The sequence below is a fragment of the Prosopis cineraria genome, unplaced genomic scaffold (genome assembly GCF_029017545.1).
Source record: "Prosopis cineraria cultivar Desert tree isolate PC_DT_omini unplaced genomic scaffold, ASM2901754v1 PC1, whole genome shotgun sequence".
Lineage (NCBI taxonomy): Eukaryota > Viridiplantae > Streptophyta > Magnoliopsida > Fabales > Fabaceae > Prosopis > Prosopis cineraria.
In genome coordinates, this window is record NW_026555332.1 from 43,486,304 (window position 1) to 43,511,766 (window position 25,463).

The 25,463-nt window shown below is 30.7% G+C and overlaps 2 protein-coding genes across 8 annotated transcripts; one reads left to right on the forward strand and one right to left on the reverse strand.

Moving 5' to 3' along the window:
• Positions 1 to 5,846: 5,846 nt before the first annotated feature.
• Positions 5,847 to 13,425, reverse strand: LOC129320405 (uncharacterized). Of its 7 annotated transcripts, none has more exons than XM_054965840.1 (17): positions 13,072 to 13,397; positions 12,336 to 12,432; positions 11,986 to 12,134; positions 11,534 to 11,617; positions 11,385 to 11,447; positions 11,097 to 11,228; positions 10,803 to 11,003; positions 10,302 to 10,421; positions 9,517 to 9,566; positions 8,424 to 8,586; positions 8,123 to 8,260; positions 7,501 to 7,623; positions 7,295 to 7,393; positions 6,913 to 7,002; positions 6,746 to 6,830; positions 6,515 to 6,660; positions 5,847 to 6,426 (listed from the first exon to the last, which is right to left on the reverse strand). In XM_054965840.1, exons 1-17 carry the CDS (start codon positions 13,072 to 13,074, stop codon positions 6,283 to 6,285), a joined length of 1,887 nt encoding a protein of 628 aa, XP_054821815.1. In that variant the 5' UTR covers positions 13,075 to 13,397; the 3' UTR covers positions 5,847 to 6,282. The 7 variants fall into 7 exon arrangements, 6 of the variants coding, with proteins under 6 accessions (XP_054821815.1, XP_054821826.1, XP_054821835.1 ...); XM_054965851.1 differs by having other exon boundaries at positions 6,530 to 6,660; positions 13,072 to 13,372; XM_054965860.1 differs by lacking the exon at positions 7,501 to 7,623 and having other exon boundaries at positions 13,072 to 13,425.
• A 493-nt stretch (positions 13,426 to 13,918) lies between these two features.
• LOC129293822 (outer envelope membrane protein 7) lies at positions 13,919 to 14,562 on the forward strand. The gene has a single exon (XM_054931937.1). It carries the CDS (start codon positions 13,970 to 13,972, stop codon positions 14,252 to 14,254), a length of 285 nt encoding a protein of 94 aa, XP_054787912.1. The 5' UTR covers positions 13,919 to 13,969; the 3' UTR covers positions 14,255 to 14,562.
• The last annotated feature ends 10,901 nt before the right edge of the window (positions 14,563 to 25,463 follow it).

The window sequence follows — 25,463 nt, forward strand, 5'->3', positions numbered from 1 at the left end:
TTAAAAGAAATGCATACGTTGTTTTATAAAATTTTCATCCATAATATATGCAATGGTTGTTACTGTCACAAAAGAAAATTCAAAACTAAAGTGGCTTAAACTCTATATGAGACCAAATATATTATTAAATATATTCAATGAATTAAACATATTATCTATTAAAAAAATTAAATTTTCACAATGAAGTAAAATGAAACTTTTCTGAAAACAAGGCTCAAAAGAAGGAGCCAGATTCTCTTCCCTACCATTCCCATTCTCTATCTCTTTTCTTTTCTTTCTTTCTTTCTTTTTTTTTTCCCTTCTCTAACTATGTTTGGATGACTTAAGATTTAATTTTTTATAAAATTATTATTCAAAGATTAAAGGAAAAATTATGTATAAGTCTTATAGAAGTCTCATAAATTTGAAAAAAATGCAGACAATTCTTTTAGAATCCAAATGTAATTAAAATGGAAGAATCACATTTAAAGACCATTTTAAAAAAATTTACAGACAATGATCAACACAAAATAAATTGTTATCAAAATATGAACATAATTTATTTTTTCTCAAATAAATTTGTTGTTAATTTTTATCTGTGAATAATTTACTTGAATGCTCATTGAATATGATTCTTCCAATTAAAATTTTAGCCAAAAGACCTTCGTGCCCCTACTCATTAAAACAAAAGGAACCAACAGACTAAAATCATATTTATCTTACTTTTGCAATTGAAATTTCATCATTTATAAATATAAATTCTTAATTCATAAGTCATATTTCATTATTTATAAATGATTAAGGATTATTTTTATCTTTCAATTATACACAAAAGTTATTAAAAATTTTAAATTTAATTATGAGTCATTTATATTTCTCAACTTTAAAATATTTTTTAGTGGGGCTTACATTTTAATTTTTATTATAAAATATTCAGTGGGGCCAACCATTTATTTATTTATTTTTTTCTTCCTCCCTCACTCTCCTGCCCGCTACCTCTCATTCTCCCGTCTGGCTCCATGCAGATCCCATTCATTTGCACTCCTTGCAGGCTTGCATTACCCGCCTCCTTCTCCTGGCCACAAGCACCAGCAAAACAAGCAGGATGAAGCATGAGCAGAGAGTGTCGATTACCTTCATCAGTCACTTGCTTTTCCTTTTTTTTTTTTTTTTCCCTGACACCTTCACGTTTAGGCCTTCATCAATTCACATTTAACAATCACCTTTACTTCCTCTTTTTGTAACGCACTCCACCTGCCATTCCAATTACAAGGCCTTGTTCCCCAAGAAAACCAAAAAAAAAAAAAAGAAATCTGATTCATACACAAACATCACAAGTGACAAGCAAGCCAAGCCGGACTACTCACAACCTCAGTTGCTTCATGAAATGCACTTGCCTGGATTTCTAATGAATCATGGCAGCATGAGGCCGAAGGAGAAGCTGATTCAAGCCAAGTTATAGCCTTTCATATTGCAGTCCGGCAGTGGGAATCCATGACCACTGATTCGTGGGGGCATCGAAGGAGATCCACATGATGTCCTAAAACTCCTTCCCAATTCGTCACCAGAGATGCTCTGACTACTCCGTTCCTCTGCTCCAAGCACCCCATCATGACCCCATCCTCCGTTCATCTGATCACCTCGATTGGTGCCTTTGACATGAATTGCCATTCCTTCCCGTTTCTTCCCTTCCCGCCCCACATCTCTATCCCCTTCATTGCCCTCTTCTTCCCGTCTCCTCCTCCTCCTCCTCCTCCTGATTCCACAATCATCATGTACCCGTCACCGTACACATGTAGTCTGTCTATCACCTTCCCCCAGCTGAACCCTACCCTCATCTCTTTGTCTCTCTCGCCCTCACCGTCGCTTCACTTCAACCTCCGCCAGCATGCTTTCTCTCCGACCGTTGATCACATTCAGGAATATGCCTTCTTCTTCTTTTTGTCCTCTATTTGTGTCCTCTTCTGCTTCCATGGCCTTTCATGTGTCAGTGATGACGTCGTACACGAAGACCACTGGCAGTTCTCACGATGTTGGAGAAGAGGAAGACGTTCCCGGAGGCCTTCAGGAAGTAGAGATCTTTGGAGAGATGGATGGGCTTCGGGAGCTCCATGAACGGAATTCGGAACCATCGAAGATTTCAGCGAGCCATTTGCCGGCTGTGGGACAGGAGATACAGGATCAGTGGAAGAAGCCCATGGAAGACGGACTTAGGGAGTGAGAGAGAGTGGGGGATGAGGGGGGGAAGAAAGGAGAAAAAATGTTTAAAAAAAATTAAATGGTAGGACTCATTTAAATATTAATAATAAAAAAATTAAAAAATTTAAATATAAACTCCGCCCACAAAAAAAAAATTAAATGAAGGAAAAGACAAAACGATGGAATAAAAAATATTTAAAATTAAAAAATATAAATGACATATAATTAAATTTAAGATTTTTAATGGCCTTCAGAATACAATTAAAGGATGAAAATGACCCTTAACTCATTTATAAATAATAAAATAAAGTCATATTTACTTTTTATTTATAACTATAATTTTAAATTTTAAATTTACAAGTTATATTTTATATATAATAAATAATAGACTAAAGTTATATTTACCTTTCATTTATAACTATAATTTCAAAATTTACAAGTAAAAATTATTAATTTATAAGTCATTTTTCATGTTTTATAAATATAAATACATCATTTTTTATATATAATTTAATATATTTTGATAAGGATAGTATTGTCTTTACATCCCAACCATAAATTACATTCAAGTTGAGATCTCTTTCAAATATTAATTTAAAATTTAAAATATTGTAATGAAACTCAAATAATATAGAAGCATAATCCTCATGGACTAATTCTTTCAAAAACAAGTTTGTAAAGAATAACAAGACCAAAAGGAATTATTTCAAAAATCAGAAGTAGAACAAGGACATTTTGTCCAAAGTGTGCCATCCGCCTTTGCCAACTCCCCGTACATCATGACGAGCAGCATAGAGGCACTAAGCAGCGGCTAGGAACGTTAGCCACGACAGGCCAAGTGCCAACAACTTGATGCATCGTGCGTCGCAGCTGAATAGCTATGCGCCACGTCCAACTAATTCTAACAGCAACTTGACAAAATGAACAAAACAGCAAAGTTCAGAGATGCATAGCTTTTGATACGCCACTCCAAATTAAGTGATTTAAAATTTATAACAAAATTTAATTAATGACTTCGGCTTGATATAAAAAAAATTTCTATGTGAGAATTTTATCCCCAAAGCATCATTAAAGGTCAAAAAAATACTTTTCCCAAATATTTTCACTTACCAAAACCACAACCAAAGCCTAGACACATGTGTAAACCACTTAACTACATCACATATGAACAAAATAACTTAGATGAAATATCATATTTATCATATACATAGAATTTTACTAGTTAGGTTACAGCTACCTAATATAAATATAATGATAAACTTAACATATTTTTAGTGTACTCAATATTATCACCCAAACATACTAAAAAACAATACTTAGATGATATCAAAACGAGACAATGAGGGGCAAAAGTTCACTTCCAGTTGTCATATGTATATTTAATCCAAAATATAAAGTTACAAATGTTGAATCTCATAAAATATGCTCCTAAACGGGTATAAGTATACATTGACAATAAATGAGGCTTAATAAAACAAAGTGGTGTCACAAACACCACAACTTTTTTGGTTGAACTTGTCATGTAAAAATGTTAACTATAGAAAATGAGACATAAGGTCTCAATAACTAATGCTATTATGCCATAATGCATGTCATGTAACTAATTATATGATTGTTAAGTGAGGATACAAAACATATTTTCAAACAATTTAGATGCAAGGAAACTAAACAAATGATACATATCTACACCTTATCTCCTCCCCAGTCCATGGACCAATGTCCATTCCTAGTGCTTAACTACCTGGCCAAAGTCGACTACTTGCCACTCATTGCATTCAAATGAGGGCATATCACGTGGCACTGATTCAAGTCTCAATACACCCTCTTAACAAAACCCATATGTGTTAATATCATACATATAGAATCTCCAAACAATTGCGATTGCCAATAATTAATCATACTTTCACCATAATTATAATTTCATACCTAACATAATGATATATAGTTTTTCATTCCACTAACAATACATTTTTTTCTAACAATAATTATATATATTTCCAAACATGCACTTTCCAAACAACAATTATTTTCAACAATTTACACACAATCAATTGCACAACATACACCACAACATAAAAATAAAGGTTACCTTAATACCTTAGCAAATAACTTCCTAGTAAGCATGGTTTAATACCACCAATGACTTCAATACCATAATCTACAAAAATATTAAATACTAAATATAATTAACAATTATGATTAAGCATTAATCACCCCCTAATCTTAGGGTTAGGTTAATTAATCTATAACCCTAATGCATTCCCATACACTTTAATAATCAAACTTAATTATTCTCATCCTCATTACACTTCTTAATCATAAATTTAGCCTTTAATTACTTTAATCATTATTAATCATTCTCTTTCAAGTTTAGGGTTTTGGATGTAAAAGCTCCATTATGATAACTATTATCGAAACAACCTAAATAACACTTATTTAATCTCAGACAACCCATAAATTTCAATCCTCGTGGCTGGAGTTACTTCATATTCAAAATCCTAACCTTAATCACTATTTAAACTTGCTTAAAAAGGAGATTAGAGGGTAGGAAATGGATTAAAAGTGTTGCCTTAAACAATTAAGGGTTAGAATCCATACCCTAGTAATGGAAAAGTCAAAACCCTAGCAAAGTTAAAGAAAATTGCCCAGAACTCTTCAAAAACCTTTTCTCTGGCATATATTTCGCGAACAGACAATTAAGTTTGATTTTTGTTTGTTCGCCATGATGAATAGTACAACTCTTGAATTCTTACTTAAGCCCAATACATTGAGTTGAGGTCTAACCTAAAACTTTATGTAGATTTCAACCAACCCTCATGTTGACCTTAGGTCTAATTTTAATCATAATTAAGTGTCTAAACAATTAATTAACCTTAATAAATCTCAATCATACATGATTCCTTAATTAACAACTGAAATTCACAAAAATTCTAAATTAAATCCTCCATACACATATTCCTTTAATTAAGTCCTCAAACTCAATTAAATATTTAAATACTCTTATTTTTTCAATTAATTTTTAACTTAAAAATCAGGATGTCTCACAAAACTTGAAAGTTTTTAGGGTACTATTTATACATAATCTTTGATAATTTTTATAATTATACCAACCTACAAAAGTCAATGCAAGGGGAAAAAACTAAAAGTAGTTAAGCCTTCTAATTAATTCGATTCCCCATTTTAACGTATCCTTGGATCTGCTTTTGTAGCCATCATCGATGACGACAATTTAGAAAAAACTTACTCGCAGCGCAAGGGACTAGGTAATCATTATGACAAATTTTGCAATTCCAGTTAATAAATGTATACTCATATTAAGAGAATAATGATGAATTTATTTATTTCAAGATTTCTTTTTTTGACTGTTAAATGAATTAGCATCTTTCACAAGATTTTATGTTCTATACCTTTTTTTTTAAGTGGCAAGCCAGAGCTTGAAACAATTGCCAAAAATGTTTTTCCCCCTTTTATTTAGATTTAGATTTTGTTACCGGTGTCTAATCCATACTTCATGCTACATCATATACTTATCAACTGAGTTAACTGTCAACCATTTTTCAGTTATCAGAAATCTGATGACTCGTCATTTGATTCAGCACAAGAATGTGATGTAATATAACTTCCAAAATCATATAAAGAACATAATTCTCCCTAATTTTAGGATAGTAAAATCTTAATAGAGGTATAGTTTAAAAAATAATAATAAAAGAGGGAACTTAACTTGTCATCTGGCCAAAAAAATGTCAATATGTCAAATCAACTAGTAAGCTTCAATATAACCCCATTGAAGCTTTTTTGTCAAGCTTTTATCTGGCATGATCTTGAACACTCGCGATCATGTCGCATAAATGGAGGGGGATGAATCAAATAGACCAAAAAAACCAAATAGATAATACGTCCCGGATCTAGGGAAAAATCCGCCTGTGTGTGTGTGTGTGTGTGTGTGTGTGTGTGTTATATACCAATCCACAGCAACTAAGAGGAGCTCAACCGCTCGCCTGAGGCACCTTGAGGCTAACCAAAGAAACATGTTTAGCGTCATTGATTATCTCATACACTGCCTCCTCCTCACTGTCATTGATTATCTGATACACTGCCTCCTCCTCACTTTCGCTTTGCAGAGACCATTTGTTGGTGAGCCTTGATATCCCTTTCTATTCTGTCCGCATACAAGGGCAGGCGTATGATCTCATTCATCTCGTTCAAAACAACTTCTTCTGTGATGTTATCCTTTATGCTTCGCATTACCTGAATCCACGTTACAAAAATTCAGGGTTTTCCTCATCAATGAAATCATTATGTAATGTGAGATAAGCGTAAAAGATATTCCAGAGACATTGGTATGTAGAACCTTTCTATAGGTATTGATCTCATTCGGAGTTGATTTGTCAGTCCTTATCCGCATACAGACCCAATGATTCTCCTTGGGGTCCCAGTAGCATTCAATGATTTTCCCTGAATAGGAAGATGCATCCGATGCGTCTGAAATTGATTTACAAAACAAAAATAATATTAGCAGGAATGGTGATGGTAATTGAAGATAGCTTGAGGGCCTTCAAGCTTCAACCTTTTAAAAAAGCCCTATTCCCTTCCATCAACTTCTTCCTTCCACGTTCATGAAGAAAGAGCAGGTAACGACCACCTGCTCCCAACTGTGAACAGATATCAAATATTTGGGTGTTTAGGTTATAAATGGGACTGAATCAATCCCTAAACCAAAGCCACTAATACTACCTCAAAGAGGAAATCAACTGAGTTCATTTCAGGGTATTTCCACTTCAGAAGACCCTCATGTGTGCGGGGGACATAAGGATCATCCCAGCCCTGACAGAGTAAAACAACAATATTCACTAGCAAGTTGATACATCAGGCGCAATCTATGTATTCATTATTGGATTACTTATTACCGCCGTCAACATTAAACTAAGAACCACGAAAAGCTTTTGGACAGATCAGATTAGTTTCACCCGAGCATCACATCAGCAAACCACTGGTAAAGAACTGCCATTTTTTCTTATATCACCTAGCAATTATTTAATTTGTCCACCTTATCTAGGCAGGTTGCTCCATTTCACATGGCCAACCAGCTTTCTAGATAGCCAATTAGCCAAATTACCTGGAACACAAGACCATCTGACGGATGGGAGAGTTGCGGGATGAATTTATTGAGAAGCTTTGACACAGTGGACAGTAACCAAAAACCCTTCCTCCTCATCTGAAAAATGTATAAATAAATTATATATATGTAGGTAGATACCTAATCCTACCAGAACAAGAAATAAAAGTTCTACAGAATTGAACAGTAAGTATCACCAGACATACACTAAATGGCTCCAAGTCATATCGATAATAAGGATTTATACTCTTGCAAAGAGCCTCACGTTCCATGTTACGAGGTTCAATTACTTCTTTCTCTAGCAGTTTCCAACGTTCATAGAAAGGCAGCTGCATGTATTAAACCCAAACCAAAAAAAAAAATTGAACAGTCTATAAACAAAATGCATAGACATCACTGAAGATGTTTGCCAAGATACATCCATACAATATATATATATATATATTTAATTAAATAGCATAGAACTCCTATAAAGTTTGAACCATGTTCAAAACTTGAAAAATGAACCCCTCTAAGCAACTAAAATTATGCAAATAATCTCCATACTATCAGTTCATTATTCACAAACAGAAACATTATTCCACTGAAAAGAACATCCATCTCTATCATCCTAGTTACATAACTTCAGTCAAACTTAGAGCCCAGCAATTAGACTTGTCTAAAACCCAGCCAAAATGTTTGCTGACATTTAATTCTCTGTCAAAACCATAATAGATTTAACCCGTGCAATATGATATATTTTTGCTAACCATACAGGGACTCACAATAATTTCTACAACATGCTGTATAGGATCAGGCAACCAACAAGTCACAGAAAGGAATACGTACCTCAGTCACAGAAACTCGATTAATAGCCATCAGATCATAAATAAGGTATCTTCTCTCCTGCTTTTGTGTATGTGGATCCTTGTCAATTATCATCTCGCCATCAAGTAATGTATAGTGGTGATTCTTTTCAGGTGTGCCCTTGAATAGGTTGTGTTAAAAAAAAAAAGAACATTAGGAGACGCTGATTAAAAATCCAAAATAGAACTTGATAAGCAGCCATTAATTTCCCTATGTTAATCAAAATGAAACTTTTGAAAATAGTCACTTAGCAACAACTTTTGAATTAATTGGAAATGCATACCCCATTCAAATATCTGCAAGGAAACCGCATATGGACCTTTCGAAAATGAAACTTTCTGTCAATCAAATAACATCCATCACAGGTGATCAACATCATAAACCGTGTCCCATCAGCTTTCCATGTGGCATAGTAATACCGTTGTCTTAAGAGTTGTACATTGTCCCTGGAAAAGTGCAAAATATAAATTGCTATCTTAATTGACAAAACCAAAGCTAAAAATGGCCACCGAACTCGTGTTACTGTTACTCATTTCTAGAGAAAAAAATTTCAAATCTCAAAATTGAAAAGAATAGATCCCTTTTATGATAAGACAAAATATAAGTTATCCCAGAAAAAAATCCTCCCCATCAGCTTACTGGGAACAAAACTTGAACAGCAATTTCAATTTCTGCCAAAGATAGAAGCGAATGTCTTAATATTTGTAACCAATATTTTACATTTTCATACCCATATGGATTCATTCCCATTAACATGCTGAAAGTTCTACATAATATAAAAGTTCACATTTTTGTTGACTTCTTGACAAAAAAAAAAAATCCACCTTAATGTGATCCCGGGTTTATGTTGTTGTTTCTGTTGAAAGTTATAATAATTTTGAAGTCCTTGGGCTCCAGCAAGTTTACATTTGAAGAATTACAACTTTGTTAAGCGTAAAACTTCTCAATATTAGCATCAAAGTTCCTATCAGCTTATGATCTTGGATCCAACTGATCCTCCAGAAGTATTGATTACAGATTTTATTCCTCCTCTCATCAGGAGTCAATATTGGAGAATTAACACATTAAGTCCCCAAAATAAGATAGTGAGGAATTATAAATGTAACAAATATAATGCCAGAAGCCAGACAGACATTTCAATTAAGTACTTTTGCAAAAGATGACGACCAAAATTCATAATCACCACAAAATGCCCTGGTCCAATGAATAACTGAACACTTTACAAACAACAGCATACTGATGATTGAAAACAATCAGAACACGTACTCTTCATCTTTAGACTAGGAGAAATTATTAAAATCGACCTGATGACTATGTCTCTATATCTAGTTTAGTCCATCTTAAGTTGGGTAATATAAAATGTGGCTATATTGAACCTGTTGAGGGAAACAGGATGTGATCCTGGAAACTGCAAAGATCCCCTTCCCTAAAAATAGATTAGGAAAAAGAAATTATTTGAGAAAACTCATGTTAATCATAACAGAATAACAAAACTGGGTATTGAATGGAAACACGGAAGTAATTCATTGTATAAAATTGTGTGGGGGCAAAAAAATTACTTAGAACCATACAGTGCCAAATCTAATAATTATTTTAAAAATACTTTCAGGTATAATCAAGAAACAGAAAATGACAATGGAAAGAATGGCAAACGGACCAAAAGCTACAGGATTTGAAACACGACCAAAATCCTAAAAAGGCAATAAATCCAGTCATGACAATGTTTGATCTGATCACCCATTTCCAACTAATTATCATATTTTCTTCTTTTCAGTAAACGGGCAGAATGTTTTATTAAAAAGCAACTCCTTTGTATAAAAGAGCTTAAAGTTTACTTCAGTAAGATGTTATATGATGAAAACACTATTGACTATTTTTTGCCTTCCAGGTATGTTGATCAAAATCACATACAACGTTGGCGTCTGTTATGAGAAAAGTACAATAGTTATCTAAACAAGTTGAACAAGAAAGATCATAAAAAAACGAAAATAAGAAGTTAGAAGAACCATAAAACATAGAACATAAGCGTGACTTACATAGGTTCTTTATTCCTTAATAACATGGCAAAACCACCATTCCCACTTAATTCCCCAAAATATGCCAGATCATATTCATGAATCGAGAAGATAAACACACTTCACAAGGTGCTTCTGTTACCCACCCCTGTGCCCAACTTAAGCAGTTGGTAACACTCTAGTCGCATTGAATGCAGTTGATTTGAATGTACAGGATCTCCTAAAACATCATCGTTTGTCAATACTCCATTCCGCGTGATATTCTCCTATAATTTCAGGAAATTTTATGATCAATATAAACATATAGCTTTGATAGCAAAAGCAATAAATTAAGGTACTTCTCATAGAAAATGTGAGTTCCATGGCTAATAACAAGTGTGATTCTAAGAATTCAACCAACTATAATAACTAAGAACAAAAGTAATATGACAAAATAAGAAGAGTACAGATAATTCTATTATCATTCCATATCAGATACTCTCCAACACAATCACTACACACAACTTGCACCCTAAAGCAAATACAAATATGTGGATAATAATATACTTCAACGCAACCAGAAAAAATTCAAGTCAGTACCAATTAAGCAAATTATATCCCTGTGATGCTAGGAGAAGTCATGCCCACAATAAGGTGTAAACACATACATGCAAAGGAACACCACCAATATTTTCTACAGATTTGTCAACTGCGCGATGAAACTCAGGATCAGCAAGTCTCTTCCACTCTGGAGTTTGAGGACAAACAACTTCTTCAGGCTTCCTTTCATGATAATACATGTACAAAGCATCAATATAATCCTGCTTGTAAATTCCAGGGTCACGTGCTGCAGAAAATTTATTCATTGCCTGGAAAATAACAACACATGATGTCCAGAAAAAAATTATTTGGGGCAAGCAGCTATTGCAAATAAACTTACAAGGACCCAAGGTTTTGCTCACCTCAGTGACTGAAATTGATTCTGTGCGGACAAGAAAATGAACAATCATATAGCCAGTGCGATTGTGCCCATGGGTGCAATGCACGAATATATATTCATTTGTGTTTGTTCTTCGGGAGAGAAAACCCAGGACCTAAAAAACATGTGTAACAAATGTAAATTACAAAACCTCAAGCAAAGAATCGGCAAGAACAGGTAGCTTTTGTCATAGTCACAGGAATCAGTGCTTCAAAGTAGAATCCATGAATTGTACCGCTGCCAAAAATCAAAGCTATAAAAGAAAACTTGCCTCATTGCAAAATCTGTTTACAGATTCATCGTCGGGCACGGAATCCCTTCCTTTGCATCTTATCTATCATGCTCGTCAAGCAAGTCAGAACAGAAGAACAACTTCTAATTAACTTTTAAAAAACCAATAGTATGAAAGCTTTATCCCACCTTAACATGACGAATTCTTTCTCTGGTCCAATCTGATATTGGGTAGTAACGAGTAGTGTTTGTCAAATCAATCACTAGACCGATCTGAAAAATTGATAAAGTCAAGGAATGAGATGGAAAAATTAATGCCTAAGTCATTAAAATCAAAAGTATTCAGACATCTTATGCAAGGGAAAAGATGAGAAGAGTGATAGGTACTTCTAAATTACTAAAAATCATCATCTTAATCCTTCAATCTTTAACACAGCTACTTGGTAAGAGTTAGCATGCACATAAGCCCCACTGGGTTGCAAATTTTGCCCTTTCATTCAGTATTTATTTTTGTTTAATTCATTTTTCACTGCATAAGAAGAAGCTCAAACATTAAACACAGATATACCATCACTCTTTTGACTAACATGTCTTTTTCTCAAGTTAAGAAACGGGTACCACCATGATTTTGGCATACTTACTTGTCTACCTAAATGTCTTTGTTGAAGAATTGCCTGCTTGGGAGAATATTTTTGACTTGTAATGATATCATCAAAGGATTCACCAAGCGGAACCTTCGAAGGGATAATGCATCCTATTTCTTGACCATACGCTGGGCAGCCCAACCAACCTGAAAAATTCAAATTGAGATACCAAAGGGCAGCATAATTATAGTCCTATTACTAAAAGTTTGAAGAGAAACCAAAAAAAAATGGAAAAGGAAAAGAAAAGGCAAATATTTCACTTCAGTGCCATATGTCATGACAATACTTTTTTTTTTTTTTAATCAACAACAACAACAATAAAGTTTATGCATGTTAAAGGTACCAACCAGGAGGAAGCAAATTTTTGTTATAAGATCCATGCTCCTGCAACCGGTCCACATGTGGGAACTTTCTTTTTAAATCTCTGCGCGTGTCTTCATTATTCTAGCGTATAAATAAGTCATGATAAGTAACAAAGCACAAAAATTTGTCTTGGCAAGAGATAACAATTTCTCAGTATTAGGGAAAAGCAATTGCCAAGAAAGGGGAAGAAAACAAGAGCAATATTTATGTTTCCAAGCATTTCTATTTGAAAGTTGCGCATCAAAGCATAATGGAGTCAATTGACACTTGTGCAGACAATCTTTTACCCTAAACTAAAATAAAAAAAGTTCAATACATTTATAGACAAGATAGAATGGTTTAAGATGGAAAGAGCAGTCTCTAAAATCTAAAGTTGCTCATGAGGAAAAAGCCACTCTAGCAGACATCAGACCTAGCTCGTGTTCAACCAATGACAAGTGTACAAAAGAAAGATATCAGCAAAGCTTCAGTAACTGTAAGACTAGCGAATTTTTCATGCGCTACTAAAAATGGTATGTCGTCCGCTAATTTTAAAAATATTGAATCTCTCAATAAGGATCAAAAGAAGTCACCCAAAAAAATGACAACGTTTCCCAGTAAATTAACTTAATTTCTTTCCCTTGATGAAACTCTTTTCGTCAACATGGATTGAAGCAGCAACCGAAAACATGAATGACATCTAAAAGACTAAGTTTATGCTCTCCTAAACGAGGTGTTCACCATGTCACAAGTCTCACTACAGCTTCTGATTGAAACACGGGATAAAGTGGAGTGACAGAGAATTCGATTAGGGGTTTAGGTTAAGGGACCGACGCGAGAAAAACCAAATGAAGACTACAGAGCATCGACGCAGTGCAATCGTTATAAGATCTGGCGCTCCGCAATCGTGACAACCGACTTTGCTTGACCCTGTTCCTTTCATTTTTCTTTCTTCTTTTTTTGACCAAAAAAAATAAATGAATAAAAAGGCTTCTCTTTCGCCACAGTCCTGATAAAGCGGTGCGTTTCTTCTGGCCCTCGACCAAGGGACTAGGCGGACGTTAAACGCAGTCGTTTCATTCCCCGCAGCTAAGGAACTATCGACAGACCTTTTACAGTGCCAAAGCTCCAGGCATAAACGGAGATTGGGTCCATATTCTAACAGCTTAACCATCCATTAACATTGCTTGTGAATTTCTCACCAGCTTAACGATTTACATTGTATCATGACTTCGGCAGAAATCTCAGCCTCGCTGTTACTGATATGGTCATGTACACTCCGCGGTTCAGCCACCGATAAGGTCTCCGTCAGACGCGCGGCCCGCGTCTTTGCCGTTCATTTTTTTCTTGAAGATTTTCATTAGGAAAAATGACAAAGAAGTCAGTGTCAAACTTTAATAATTTATAAATTATAATATAATTTTATTATAATAAATTTATAATTTATGGTTTCTTAATTATATTAAAATTTAAAACATAAATTAAAAATTTATTATAATAAAATTATAAAATAAAAATTTGCAAATTCCAAGTTAGCATTAGGACCTATTTGAATTAATTGTACATGTCGTTCTCTCCTTACATTGTCCATGTAATAAATAAAATTAAAAATCGGAAGAGTTTCGAGAAGGAAGCAGGAATGGGGAAGAGAGAAGGGAGTGCAGCGAAGCAAGCGCTGGTGGTGGTGGGAGGCCTAGCCTTCGTGTGGCTGGCCATAGAGATTGCTCTCAAGCCCTTCCTTCAACAGACCCGCGCTGCAATTGATAAGTCCGACCCGAATCGCGACCCCGACGACGACGCCTCTCACCCCGCCGCAGACGACGCCTCTACCCCCGCAGCAGACGACGCCTCTCCCCCTGCAGCAGACGCCGCCTCTACCCCAGCAGCAGACGCCGCCTCTACCGCAGCCGCAGACACCGCCTGATTCTTATGCTTTCAGGCGTTATTCCCGGTCTGCCTTCTCTGTTGATACTACAATTATCGTTTTTTTTTTTTTAATGCTCTGGTATGTTCGCCCTGTTTTCTCTCCGCTGGAAGTTCACGAGTCTGAACTCAAATGGATGAACCTCGTAGCTTAATTCCTTGGCTCTCTTCTGCAAACCCTTGTTCGTATATAAATTTTCTTTTCATGTAATAATACATCATTTGAGAACCGATGGCTCATCAAAATTAGGAATCAACTTTTCTGCTTCGGCTTCCGGTCGTGAATAACAGTACAGTTTGGCGAATTCATTTGACATAGCCACTGGTACTTATAAGAAAATCAGGGCATGATCATTTTTCTTTTTCTTTTCTAAAAAACACGGCTATGGAATTAATCTATGCAGAAACTAAAAATAACTGGGGTGTTGGCTCTCACCACGAATAGCTACCAAAATTTTGATACACCTCTAAGGAAGGTTATCGATATCATTGTAATAGGCCTATTGAATCATCCGACCTGCATTGTTGTTTTCAACCCTAGCAGGGGGTAGTTAAATGCACTATAATGAGTTGGGAAGAGCTCTTAATTTAAAGGGGGCACCAAAATCTCTGCTATCCATCACAGGCATACAATATAAGGACGCCTCATTAAAAAATGGACAAAGGCATACTAGGCACTAAATCAAATTAAGACGGCATTGCTTAATAACTGCCATCATCTTCATCATTATTCATAATTTGTTGATAATATGATTGCTTTTTTTAGGTGGTGGTGATGATGATGTGATTGAGTGTTTTTTTTTTTTTGGATACAGATGTGATTGAGTGTTTTAATTATACGCAATGTATGAAACTCATGTCTAACTTTTTTTTTCTGTCCAAAAAAAGTCTATTATTGCTGTTGTTGTTGTTCAGCCTTTATTGGTTTTTTTTAGTCTTTTTTTTTTTCTAATATAAGGCTACAAGAAAACCATGCAAAAAAGATTAATGTCTGGTCATGTCAAAAGCCATAAGGCTTCTACATTAGGGGTAGATTGTCAAAAATAAGAATATTGAAATCCTCGTTAGATGTTGTGTAGAATAGAAAATCAATACAATTATTTGTTTCTTTGTAGACATGATCAAAAATAACTATCTAGTCTTTCATAATTAGGTCTTTGATGCTTTTGATAATTGTAGAGAAGGGATGCAAATTGCAATAGTTGTTATCTATGAGCGATAACACCTTCATGAAATCAAAGTAGACGTTAATTCTTGAAAGATTTTCATTCCAGCAAAGGTTGAGGCTATTTAAGATTCTTAGGAGCCCAGTTGTTGTGCTAGAGTAGTAGCCAAGATAGTTGAAAAATTCTTTAATTCAATTTTCCTTATCATCTCTGATGATACCTCTACAAGCGACAGCACCGTTAATATTATTTGAACCATCAATGTTGAGTCCAACACAGCTAAGTTCAAGAGGATTTCATTTAGTTTCATATTTATCATCATAATTGTTCAGTTGGTTAATCTTGGATCGAAGCTTAAGGTCGTTCGTTATCTGTTGTGTGCAGAAGAAGGCAATTTCACTTTTTTTTTTTGTCTCTAAACCATAATATATTAAAATCCAACCCAAATTAGCCAATTAAACCCTGAAATTATGGACCAGTCTCTTATATCATCATATCAAGAGTTTTGGAAGGTTTGATTTAGTTATATTTTATATTTTATCTTTCCTTATTGGGCTTAAAACAACATCATTTTTTAATTAAAAAATTAGCTATTTGACATATTTGTACTTTAATAATTTTGTTTGTTATGAAAATAGAGGTTGGGAAGAGGAAAGAAAAGAGAAAATTATAATTAAGAAAATTAAAAGTTTTTTGATTTTAGTGGGTATAATATAATTTAGGTGCCTTCTATATATAGGTACAAATATATCAATTAAATTAAATAAAATATATAAGATAATAATAACTAAAAGATATTAAGATAACCAAAAAAATTAGAAAATATGAGATAATGGACATTTACATAATATCTTAATATTCATAACACTCTTTCTTAGATGTCCAGATATCATATCTCATTAAAACTTAACTAAGAAAAACCTATGGGAAAAAACTGAGTGAAAGAAAAAGAGTACATAATATTTTCATATTTATTAAAGTTGCCTTATTAAAAACATCATTAGGAAAACCTAATAGAACAAAATATTGGTCAAGGAAAAAAGAGTACATTACAACTTTTAATCCTCCTGATGATGATATATCTAACTATTCTTGAGTCTTCTTAAGTCTATGCCATGAACTTACACATTGATTTGAAACATTGTTGTTGCTGACGCCTTTGCAAGTTAATATTCTCTTATTGTTAGACCATATATGAATCATTGATTTCATAAAATATTTTAAAACATATTCTCTATATGCATCTTTTGGACATAGACATATTTTTCACTTATCGTATATTCTTCTATGGGAGTAGCAAAATAATATTGAAATAATATTGATATACATGTATTTTTCATAAATAAATTACCTCTTAGAGGTTAACTCTCATGGTTCAAACTAAACATGTACAACACATGCATAATTAATTAATTTTGATTCTAAATGAGTTTAGTAAAATAATCATGAATAATTTCTTAGATAGATCATATCAACTACATAATTTCATTGTAAATCAATGCAAAACCATAAATTATGATATAAAAGCATTCATATGTGGTGTTTTAAGATCATATTTCATTATTCTCTTTAAGAAAAATGATATTGATTCACATCCAATCACTCAATATCTCAACGTCCCTCAATATCTCAACGTCTCTTATCAACAATCAAATGTTTATTTAAACTCTTTAAAATATTCAGTAATGCTAAATTAATCAATTTTGATGCAAATTAATATGTATATAATCATGTGAATAGATATAATAATAAAGAAGATTTCTCAATAATCTTCATAAGCTTTTATTATCTTGAATTCTTCTAAAATTTTCAGGTAGGTGTTACTATATAAGAAGCCATATAGATAAGCTGCATTCATTAGACTAATATTAGATTTCAATACCACTAGGCTAATAACATGTAAAACAAAAAAATCATTTCATCCACTACAAAATAATATGCCAATGCATATCTTAAATCTTTATAAGATATTATTATATTAAAAGTCAAGCTTTACATGTAACATTTTATATTTCTCCTTCTCATAAATAATCAAGTATAATATCATTCTTTAATTGCTTAAACTATAAGTTCACAGCTTTGAAATCATAAATAAGTAAATATAATTCTACTTGTATTGCATCCTCTTTTCTAATTTAATTAGCTTTCTATCCACATTCTATTAAGATCTTCATTTAATTGTAATATTTCATTCTCATTGAAAGTTCTGTCAACAACTTTATTCTCTTTGATTTCTTCATTTTTCATATTGACATAACTTCTCAAGATTTCTTTATTGCTATTAAGTACCTAATTCTCTTCTAGAAAATTTAAAGTCAGTTATGTTTTAGCCTCTTTTAGAATGCTAACTTCCTTAATATGATCATTTTGATCATATGCTTTTGTTTTCTCTTTCTCTAGGATTTTTTTTCTTTAGAACCAATTTGCCTTTTATGCTTTAGGCGTGATTAAGTTTTTTTTTTTCTATGTATCCCAGAGCAATGTCAACTAAAACATGAATTTAATAACTTTCATTTTGTCAATATTTACTTCTAATAGTTATTTTCTAATATTTCATGAATACAATGTTTTATGAACTTTTGGTTCAGCTATATAGATGAGGATCTATATAATATATAGAGAATGTATTTTATTTAATTTTTCATTTACAGCTCTTCATTATCTCTCTTTCATTTTGGGATGACAAACCATGAGATATAAGCCTTCTAGATCTATTTGTTTCTTATATAAACAACATTTTGTTTCATTTAGAAATAAATAAGAAGTATCTTATCTAACATCTAGTCCCAACTTTATTTGAATATCTTTTGAGCTATGGTGAGGTTTGCACAATTAACATCTTTGGCTCTTATTAGACAACCAATTTTAGGGACTATTCACGATACTTGATTGACTTTATGCATATAAGTGCTGTAACATGCATACTTGCATTTTTTATAAAAAATACTGTATTTCAAATACTGGCCTAATCATTTTATTGGAAGCATCAATAATATTTACTATACCATTCTAATAAATAGGCATTTTTGATATCAAATCCATTAAAGTCTGAGATATGAAATCACTAACATTTTTAAGTGAATTATCTCAATCACTAAGATAAAAATTATGCACATAACATAATTTTCCTCACAAATTTCATTTTGTGGATTGATTAATATATACACATGTGACCATCTTATAAATGTATATGTTAATTTCATTATATTTTTGCATGGTTTACATGGTGCCTAAATGAGCTCATAGCAACTTAATATATTTTGCAAATGGCTGGGATCCAATCCCAATCATAGTTAGTGATAATCTCATAATTTTCTTTAAACAGCATTTAAAAATTATTTAAATATATGGCACATTACTAGTTAGGAAGGATATCCTGGTTCTTTAATAAATATTATTGTGGATTATCAATAATACTTTGCATCAATACAAATCCAGGATAATCTAACTGGTCATGCTAAATAATATCAGTGTACTTCAAATATACTATACAAAGTTAATAGCATCACAAATAAATTTTGTTTTATGAGTATGAAATTTTTTTGAAGGACTCTATCAATTTTGTCCTTCCCATACAAAAATTACATCACTTGCTTTTTAATGAGTGATTTTTTAATCCTCACCTTTAAATATTATTTAAAGAGAATTTTTTTTCATTGTATGGTTTTAATTTAATAATAAAAATGATACAAATTTTCAAAAAAAAATTTCTTGAACTAAATCATAAACTAATTTTAAAATTCTTGCTATTATTTTCTAGCCTTTAGAGTAATGATAGTCAAAATAAAAACATAATTATTACTCCCTTCATTAAAAAATATAAGATATTTTTAATTAAATTTTATCCCAATAAAGTAGTTACCTACTTTCAAAATAATTATATCTTTTCATATTTAAATATATTAAATACCTTATAATAAATATAAAGTCATTCATTAATAAGGATACTTTTGAAAAAAAGGCAATGATTACATATCAAAAGACTAAAAATGCCTTACATTTTTTAAAATCTCACTTCTTAAAAAATACCTTATATTTTTAAATGAAAGCAATATATTATTCATTCTAAGTGAATTAAAATTTATTGTATGTCATCAAAATTATAAGAAAAAAATAACCAATCACCTATGTGGACAAATAATTAAAGAATTTGAAGAAAAAAATATGATATGTTACTCACCTCCTCCTTCTGTTTTTTTTTTTTAAACAATAAGATTATTCATGTCTAATTTCTTCCAAAATTAATCTCCAAATACCCTTATATGACTTGCAGGCTTTTCCTTGAAATAAAATTTCTCAATAATAAGAATTATCTATATATAAATACTTTTATAAATTTATTACTATAATAGCTTTTCATTAACATTCATTGACATTTTTCCAATACCTCGTGGTCATTTACAACGAATGGCATTGGCATTTTTCAAGTTCAATAAATAATAAACATCTTGTCTATATGGCCACACGTCATTTTACAACAACTGCTTATAAGCATATTAAATTTAAGAGGCTGCTATCATTTTTCTGTAACATAAAATTTATTAACTATAATCTTTAAGATTATAAAAAAATAATATTTTAAACCTGGCAATTCTTTTTGAATTATTAACCTTCAAGGACCTAATTGAATTGATAATTGAGATGCCCATTAAAATTTCACAATATTTATATCAATCATTAGGGCAGTAAAATCATCTTTTTATAGAATAGTCATGAACCAGGTGAAATGACTTCTTCTAGCCATATAATAACAAAATTAATTATAACTTCTAGTCATATAATCATAAAATCAAACATGCTTCTTAGGATATTCAAATATGGCTTCAGCCATATAGTCACTAAATCAAATATGATATCTAGCAATATAATCACAAAACCAAATATAACTTTTTGACCATATAATCACAAAATCAAAAACGGCTTCCAGCTATATAATTTATTATAATCATAAATTGATCACTTATAAAATGATAAAAATTTAAAGTTATGTGGCTTTAGGCCACCTAGTTACGCAATCAAAATAATATGGCTATTGATCACCTTACTGTAAAAATATCAAAGAGAAGTAAATAAAAGAAAACAAAACTATATAAATATAAATAAACAAGTATAATGAAGCCACCCTATATATATAACACTATATATATGTATATCTATTAAAAATTCAAAAGAGGACGCAACTCTCGCTATATATATATATATACATTAATAATAATAATCCCCGTAATTTCATATTATCATATAATCAAAAATAAAAAATTGAGACATGGTTCCATCAAATAAAGTAAACAAATGGAGATATGATAGTTGCAATTCTTGATTATAAAATAATAAAACATAAAGGATTTGTAGGATAAATAAATATTTAAATGTAAATATTATATTTACTTGGTTTACTTTAAGTTTTGTGAATAGCCTTAAGATTTACTTTATTTTTTATGTGAATAATTTTAGGATCCATTCTATTATGTGTTGGTAACTTCATGATCCATTTCTCTAAAAATCATATATGTATATAGCTAAATTGGATTATATATATAATGAATTAAAAATAGGAAATTGAATGGAGGATAAATAAATAAATGATTGAATGTAGATATTTTTATGATCTACGTTATGTCACCTGGATATATAACATCAAGATCCACTAAAAGTTATGTGGATATCTTTATGATTCCCTTTATATTTTTTATGAATAACTTCATGATATATAATGATAGGTATCTTGAACGTAACTAACATCAAAATTTACTTTGTATTTTATGTGGTAATCTTTAGGATCTACCATATATTGTATGTGGTTATCTTCAAAATTGGAAAAATTTTAGAATTCACTATATATTATATATAGATAACTTCATGATGTCCCCTATATTATGTGTGAATAATTTCTTAATCCATTTTATGTTATGTGTGAATAATTTTAAGATCTATCATTTTAAAATTAAATTATGCCTCATATTTTTAAATGTGACATACACAATGTAATTTTTTGATTAATAGAGGGAGGAAAAAATAATTGAAAAAAATTAATAAATAAATACTCCATCCATTAAAAAATATAAGGCATTTTTAACCGAATCTTACCTTCCAATAAAGTGGTTACTTATTTTTAAACTAACCTAATCTTTGTATATTTATTCCTATTAAACACTCTATAATAAATATAAAGTCACTATTAATAAGGACACTTTTGAAAAAAAAAAAGGCAATGATTACATATCGAAAGATTAAAAATACCTCATATTTTTTAATACTCAATTTCTTAAAAAATGCTTTACATTTTTGAATGAAAAGGAGTAACGTATAAAATAATAAGAGTATATAGATGATAGATGTTTACTCAATATTCAATTGAATGTGCCTCCATTTTTATTAGAGATGTTCATTGGCATGACAATTAATCTCTAATCTTATAATTATAAGAGCCCTCACCCAACGGTGTCAAGAGTAGAACAATCATGCTAATAATTATAAAAATGAAGACGGAGAGGAGAGAGTAAATAGAAAACTATAACTCAGAGGATAAGAGAATTGTGAGTTTTTTCATTTTAATGTGTAAAATACAACCAATGTACCTTCTATTTATGAGCACAAACATATCAATTAAATTAAATTAAATATACAAGATTTTGTTAAAAAAGTAAATGCACAAAATAATAATAACTGAAAAATATTATAGTAATAAAAAAATATTGTAGAACCTCAGATAATGAATATCTTAATATTAACAATAGTTTTGTTGGATTACTTTAGTTTATATTTTTTATTGACTTATTGTGGTTATATGAATGGAACATTCATATATTTACTCATGGACTAAGGACCTTTCGTTTAATTATAATTATTGTTAGGGTTATTTATGTATATTTTTTTGTATATTTTAATTAAATCATATTGTTTTAAACACAAGTGGGTTGATCACACTTCAACTATAATTGAACTAATAATATTTAAATTATTATCTTAACTAGTTCATTTTTAGCAAATTAATTTGAACTTCTATTTTTTTTATTTTTGACATCGTCTTTGAACTTATATGTTGTATTTATATGCATGTGAGTTTAGATTCGAACTAAATTACTCATTTGAATATATAAAAATTTATAAATTTGGATTTGATTCAAAAATTTAAATCCATGTTTTGTTATAATTGTTCAGCAAAAATAAAAAGGAGTGTCACGAGGCATGTCAAAGATATAGAGTCTCAAAAGGATGAAAAAACCTGACTTTTAATCAAATGTGAAAAATCTGAGCTCCCTTACTACAGTATATCCTAATGTGAGAATGTAAAGTAAAGAAAATTAAAGTAGATGCAAAAAAGTATAGATACATTAATTAAAGAAAGAGGTGGTAGGGCTATGCCGACAATATAATGAAAAATAAAGACTAAAAATACATGATAAAAGAAAAAATGAAATAAAGTAACAGACATGGAGTTTGGAATTTTGATTGATAGTTTGTTGATGCTGATCATTCTTGTTGAAAGAGGGCTCCTCTATTTATAAATGATCCTAGTTTAGTGTCCAAATTTCATGATTGCCACTTTCTTTAAATTTATGAAGCACTTTTTCTATCGTTGTTATTCATCATGGAAGGAGTATAGATGGTCTTAACTTAATGGCTAAGGTTTCATAAATATTTTCCTTTTTTTTAATCAAAGTTGATTAAATTAATTTGAACCTAGGTCTCTAAATTTATAATTTAGGTGCAAACAATAATTTTTTTATAATTTCAAATTCCCTCTTAGTTATTTAAAATTCCAACTATTTCGAATCTCTAATCTTTTTCACACTTTTATTATTGATAACTTTATTATTTTTGTCACTTCTATATCTCTCCTTCTAATTTATTACTATCTGAAAAGCATATGTAAATTCGTTACTTTCAATTTTTTGTTTCTAATTTCAATTTGGCTCTACTGTACATTTATTTTTTATATTATTCAAATAAAATATTTTAAATATATGAGTTTTAAATGTAAAATTTTAACTCTAATATTAAATTCAAGTCAAATACTACTTTATATACTTTTTAACGAATGTTTTGAACTTTTTGCGAAAAAAATCTGATAGGAAATGTTTATTTAAAAAAATTAGGAAGTAAAGAAAACATAATGTTTTGAAGTCGGGAAGGAAGAAATATGAACGATAAGGGCGCGTGTTGGCGGATGTCATGGGGCTTAAGTTTAGCCACCTGAGGTGGGAGTGAAGCCTACGTGGCGCCTCCTTTTTTATGGGATTGTTTAGCCGCTTTTTTTATGGGATTTTGGTCACCTACTTATTTTAAAAAAATAATTTTAAATCTGTATATTTTATTTATATTTTATTTCAGGTCTTTGTATTTTTTTTATGTTATGAATCTTTATATTTTTATTTTTAATATTTTAAATATTTAAATAAACAAAATGTAAGAATTTTAAAAAAATTTAAAATATTAAAAAATAAAAATGTAAAAACTAAAACATCAAACAAGTGCAAAGAAATTAAAATACTGAAAAATAAAAATTTAAAAATTTAAAATAAAGAAAAAAGTACAGGACCAAAAATCATATTTTTTTATTTTTTAATATGGTGCAAAAGCCAAAAAAATTAAAAATCTATTCATGTCAGAATAAATAATGCTTACAAAAATTTATATTGAAACGACACAAATGATAATCAGTGCAATTAATTCCAGCTGGCTGATTTGGCATCCTTCAAAAGAGGAGGTTGTGCCCAAGTAATACACGGTTACTGTATGTGTGAGTGTGAGTGGGTGATCCTTCCCTGTGCCCCGCGCGTATACATACATACATACATACATACATACATACATATATATATATATATAAAAAGAGAAACATAGAGATTTTAAACTATCAATTAATTCAAATTATATTTTAAATATTAAATTTTTAAAATTTATAACTCAATCTCTTAATTTTATAATTTTATTGTGATAAATTTATAATTTATATTTTAAATTTTAATAAAAAAATAATTTTTTTATTTTTCAACCATGTTAAAATTTTAAAAATAAATTTTAAATTTATCACTTATAAAATTGAGAGATAAATTTTTAAATTTTTAAAATTTAGTATTTAAAACTTAACTTAAATTAATTAATTTTTTAAAATTTTTTTGATCATTTTCCCAGTATATAAAGTCCAGCTGGCCCAACGTTTCTACCTCACCTGCTATCGTTTGCCTTTCCAATTTTATTAACATGTCAGCGATGCGTTTATAGTCACATCCCCCGCCGCCAACACATGTAGTGTTTTCACGATTAAACTTTATTGCTGAAATATTTCAAAACTAGGTCTGCTCTTCACGGCTTTCACAAATATATGCATCTACTTATATTTATTTGCATATAACAGTATAACTATAATGGTTATCTTTTAAAATTTATAATCTTAATTAATCCAACCATTCTTGATAACTACGTCCCATCCAATATATTATCAATTCTCTATGAAATATTCAATTTATATTCCCTTACGTTCTAAATGTAGTGACTGGTTAACTAAACTAATTCATAAAGCTTAATGAAATCAGGCAACTTGGTTTATTTGTGCAAGTTTTGTACTGGGTTTCTCGAAATATCCATTTCATAATTTATACCACAATAATTATCAACATAGTTTATTTACCGCATGAAAATATGATTATGGGGTATTTTGAACAAAAATAAAATACAGAAGACCAAAAAAAAAAGGAAATCTTTCATTTATAATTAAAACAAAATCTTTCATTTATAATTAAAACAAGTATCTAACTAGCTCCTCCACACTTGCATGAATAATAATAAAAAAAAGTAGTAATATTTAGAAGTATTGAATAGTGTGACACCTTTTTTATACTTCATATAATACGCGAAAAAGATGATTATTTATACTCTAAAAAATTAAAACAAACATAATTAATCTCATAACAAGGACCATGTGCAATTACATAGTGCTCATCTTGTCCAAATTTACGATGTATTTATTTAATAAATTTATACATACTAATAAAATTCATTAAACATAATTTAAAATTTTAATTTTTTTTATAGACTTTT

Excerpts from the sequence above, each read along its gene's own strand:
- LOC129320405 (XM_054965840.1), bottom strand. Across the intron at positions 11,004-11,096 it reads AATCAATTTCAGTCACTGAG|GCAATGAATAAATTTTCTGC; the intron begins GTGAGCAAAACC and ends GTTATTTTCCAG. Across the intron at positions 6,831-6,912 it reads CAGTTGATTTCCTCTTTGAG|TTGGGAGCAGGTGGTCGTTA; the intron begins GTAGTATTAGTG and ends ATCTGTTCACAG.
- LOC129293822 (XM_054931937.1), top strand. The coding sequence starts at position 13,970 with ATGGGGAAGAGAGAAGGGAGTGCAGCGAAGCAAGCGCTGGTGGTGGTG.